This window comes from Limulus polyphemus, unplaced genomic scaffold (genome assembly GCF_000517525.1).
Source record: "Limulus polyphemus unplaced genomic scaffold, Limulus_polyphemus-2.1.2 Scaffold3026, whole genome shotgun sequence".
Lineage (NCBI taxonomy): Eukaryota > Metazoa > Arthropoda > Merostomata > Xiphosura > Limulidae > Limulus > Limulus polyphemus.
In genome coordinates, this window is record NW_013668636.1 from 19,781 (window position 1) to 24,771 (window position 4,991).

The 4,991-nt window shown below is 30.7% G+C and overlaps 1 protein-coding gene across 1 annotated transcript in view; it reads right to left on the reverse strand.

Moving 5' to 3' along the window:
* Positions 1–4,991, reverse strand: part of LOC106468495 (calcium homeostasis endoplasmic reticulum protein-like) — a gene marked incomplete at its 3' end in the record, with an annotated part of 50,416 nt that overhangs the window by 19,705 nt on the left and 25,720 nt on the right. The window contains exons 6-9 of the mRNA XM_013928925.2: positions 4,644–4,718; positions 4,162–4,273; positions 3,611–3,661; positions 2,354–2,392 (exon numbers count right to left, since the gene is read on the reverse strand). Of these exons, the coding sequence (XP_013784379.2) occupies positions 2,354–2,392; positions 3,611–3,661; positions 4,162–4,273; positions 4,644–4,718 (277 nt within the window). The remainder of the gene's footprint in view (positions 1–2,353; positions 2,393–3,610; positions 3,662–4,161; positions 4,274–4,643; positions 4,719–4,991) is intronic.

Below are 4,991 nucleotides of genomic sequence, written 5' to 3' on the forward strand. Positions count from 1 at the left end.
CCTACTACCTACGTACGTACGTACTACTACATAGAACTACTCTACAACAGACAATTACACCCACTTCCATGTACTCATCATGAATACTCTACAACAGACAATTACCACCCATTCCAGTGTACTCATCATGAATACTCTACAACAGACAATTACCACCCATTCCAGTTTACTCATCATGAATACTCTACAACAGCCAGTTGCTGCCCATTCCAGTGTACTCATCACGAATACTCTACAACAGCCAGATGCTGCCCATTCCAGTGTACTCATCATGAATACTCTACACCAGCCAGTTGCTGCCCATTCCAATGTACTCATCATGAATAATCTACAACAGCCAAATGCTGCCCATTCCAGTGTACTCATCATGAATAATCTACAACAGCCAAATGCTGCCCATTCCAGTGTACTCATCATGAATACTCTGCCTAAACTTGTTTTTTCCACAACAGCCAGTTGCTGCCCATTCTAATGTATTCAGCAAGAAATAATTTAGTGTCACACAGTAGTCTGACTCCAAAGAACACCTGAAAATATGGCCAAAATCAGACAAGAAATAATTTAGTGTCACACAGTAGTCTGACACCAAAGAACACCTGAACACCTGGCCAAAATCAGGACAAGAAATAAGTTAGTATGACACCAAAAAGACTCTATCAATATTTTTGAAACTGAGATAAAACTATGTCTAAGCAATCAAGATAATTATTTTCAAGCAATTTCTTAAACAAGACAGATTTTTTTTGAAACAATATTCATCAATGGAGTTTAATATTACAATATGAGATTATTTTCTTCAATTAACCCTATGGGAATGATGTTGAGCAATTTGACCAACCTTCAAACTGTAAAATTATACATACTTTAATTCTGAATTCACTATATGAATCTTCATGAAGGTTGGCAACCTTTTAGTTAAGATTATAAGTCTGTTTTACGAAAACATATTTTTTTAACAAAGTACTTTTACTAAAGATTTGTCTGAAATTTCAAAGCCTTTAATGAGTTAATATGACTGAAAAGTGATTCCTATGCTACAAATAAAAATACTTGTTTTCACCTTACAGTTTTCATATTTTATTCATGCAACTTCTAGAATCTTCTGAATAATCATCAATTTTTTTGTAAAACTTTATATTTCATCTCTTACTTTCTCTACAAACATTAACTGCATGTAATTATTAATGTACAGTAAAATAAGAATCTGAAAAATACAGAAAATACATCTGTTTTCTGTTAATTTTATAGTTTTATTTGCTGTACTATGCACCACTGCAGCAGTAATCCTCATGTTAAAAGCAATAAATCACAGTGGGAGTCCATTAACTGTTTCCCGTAGAGCTAATGTAAACAGCATGTGATCTAATGCCACATTTCACACCAGCAGTTGAGCTAGCACAATTTTAGACATCTTATTTTACAGAAGTTTTGTTACACTAAAGCTAAGTTTATAATTTTTACATGGTAATTACTTTGATAAAAAACTTATAATTGATAAAAAGTACACACAAAAAACGAGATCATTTGCATCCCAAGTCTCGAGTCTCAAAAGTTTGGGTATCGAGAGAAAAATTTACGTAGATTTCAAATATCGATTTTAGAACCAAAAGATACATCAGGCACTAGAAAATAATGTTCCACAACTACTGTAACTTATTCAGTTTTCTAAATAAGATATAAATACATTAAACAAAGTTCCATTACTGTTCAGTCAATAAATCTGATCAACACAAATCCATCGATTATTGTCGACTAAAGAAGAACTGAAAACACAAAATATTGAGACTTTTGAAGAGGAGAATCTACTTTTTCTATTTGTTATAAATATGTCCAGCAGTGATATAAAGTTGATTAGGAAACAATCTTGAAAGTCAGAGAGAGAGGGGGAAGAGTCTTTTCTGGTGGGTTTGATAAATTTGTTGATATCTCAGTAAATACGGAAAGTTCTTGCTTGTAGTTATATACAGTTTGTGTTTCTAATTGACTGGATGGTGTAGAAGCCTAATTTATAGAACTGGAAAATTCTGAAAGGGAGAAATTGGAGCTCAGATGCATCACGTGAAATAGAAAAATAAAGTTTGAGACTTTCTTAAGTATTTCTTTTCAAAATTAAAAAGTTAAAACTTATATAATATAAAAATTTGACTTATAAGCTACATTTTCATGCCAATTTTATTGACATAAATTGATAATAAAGCTTATAAATTTTGAATGTAGCTCTGTTACAGACTGTGACATATGCACTTCAACACAGTTGTTCAGATAGAGTTAAGTTGTTGTAACTCTCCAGGAATAGATTTCAAACTTAAACAGTGAATAGAAAATTTACGAAAAAGTATAGAAACATTCTCACCTGGTAATTTGCCAAAGACTGAGATGGATTTTTAAGTTGCTGAAATAATAAAACAGTCATTAATTCATAACACAAATTTACAGTTATGCTGGTAACCAAATTATCAAAACTGTTGAACTCATGAATAATATATTTAAATCATTACTTAACATAGCATAGTTTTAGTAATACAACCTCTAATTATTATACAACTTAGCATAGTTTATCATACACTCAACAATCATTATATAACTTAGCACTAAATTATTACTTAAGTTTTACTCATACACCCAACAATTACACAACCATGCATAGTCCGAGTAACATCGAATAATTAGTACATAACCTAGTATTGGTTTAATAGCACATCCAAACACTCAACAATTACTGCATAACCTAGTACTGTTTTATTTACACATGCAATAATTATTACATAACATGACATATCTATACCCCCAGCATTTATTACATAACCTAGCACAGTTTTAATCATATACACAACTAATATTACATAACCTAGCATAGTTTTAATCATAAACAGAACAATTACTGCATAACCTAGCATAGTTTTATTCATACATCCAACAATTATTACACAACCTACCATAGTTTTATTCATACATCCAACAATTATTACATAACCTAGCATAGTTTTAATCATAAACAGAACAATTACTGCATAACCTAGCATAGTTTTATTCATACATCCAACAATTATTACACAACCTACCATAGTTTTATTCATACATCCAACAATTATTACATAACCTAGCATAGTTTTATTCATACATCCAACAATTATAATTTATTCATACATACAACAATTAGTACACAACCTACCATAGTTTTATTCATACATCCAACAATTATTACATAACCTACCAAAGTTTTTATTCATACATACAACAATTATTACACAACCTAGCACAGTTTTTATTCATACATACAACAATTATTACACAACCTGGTATAGTTTTTATTCATAAATCCAACAATTATTATATAACCTGGTATAGTTTTTATTCATAAATCCAACAATTATTATATAATCTGGTATAGTTTTAGTCATCAACCAACAATTATTACATAACCTAGCATAGTTCTATTGATACACCCAACAATTATTGCATAACTTTGCATAAATGTAAGAAATAAACCATCATTATTGGGAAATAAATGTTTTGGTAATTTTCAAACTTTTTAATTTTATTGTTCTTGTGTGTGTGTGTCTAAATGGTTATTAAACTTATTTACTATGGTCAGATTAACAAACATTACCTCAAGGATTTCTTCTGAGAAATAGTTATTTGTCTCCCACAGTTTCAGCAGCTAGAGAAAAACAAGAAAGCATTATCTCCCTCTAGGTTACTTAAGACTTAGCTTGTTGCTATGTAAACTATTAATATCAGCAACTCCTAATAAACATAATAATAATAATACATAAACAACAGATGTTGTAGCCACAAACTACATTTGTTTAGCTTTAAACAATCTTAGTTAAACTAGATAACATTTTACACCTGTTTTAATCACTCGTACCACTATACAGTAGTGAGTCATCTGTCATGAGGGACGATGCTTAACATTGCAATTTCAATTTATAGTGTTGTGAAGCCAGTAAAACATAATCATACCATGAATGATGAGAAGAATTATGCACTCTGCAGGCTACAACACAACATGATATATTAACTTTAAAAGAAAGAAAGAAAAATATTTGTTACTCATAATTTTGGTTTTATTTACTCTTAAAACAGAACACTTTTGTGAAACCTGTGGAAGTATATCTAATAGATAAGCTAGTTTTGGATAAAACAATGCTAACTAACCTTTGAAAGCTTCTGCTGTTTCTCATCATCTATACCAATACTGGTTGTACAGAAAATAGGAACCACAACTTGCTCCAGTGCTTTCTTTAATTCTTCTGCATTTTTACGTACACTGAGTAGATAGATTAAACAAACAAATCCAAAGTTCCACAAGTGAGACCACTATAATTTACATCTTTACTTAATGCTACTTTTTATATAAATGGATTATCACTTAATAAAACCTACTTTAGTTGTATTCCTGGCACATATCTAAGTTTTTATTATAACCAGAAAGGGGTAACTCTAAGATAAACATAAGCAATGTGAATGTTGAATGTATGTATTGCTTTGCAATGATGTTTAACATCTACTAGATAAGAACATCATGCCTTAAAACTAATGTAATCAGTATTATGCTATCTTATGGAGATACAAAACATACATTTAAATTCACCTTAGCAGCGATAATTTGACCAATAAGAAAAAAAAGTCATATTTACCAGTGATGCAACACATCATTGATCAAGTAAATCAGATGAAGTTTCAACTCAAAAGATGCTCCAGGAGCTGTGACTCTACATGTAACAAAAGCAAGCTTACCTTAATGAGCATAAATAACCTAAACACATCATAAAATATTCAACACCTTTTAATGAACAGTGTATTTAAATTGAATGATAGTCTTTACCCCTGTGTACAGTTTCACCATACCATTTGTCTGATATGACATATTCAATTTTCTTTAGGATCACCTAGTATAAACTGTAATCAAGGTGGTTTTACTTTAACCCTTTCGAGATGGGTCATGGGTGAAAGGTCATGTCATCTTGTTTGTTGACTCGCATTCA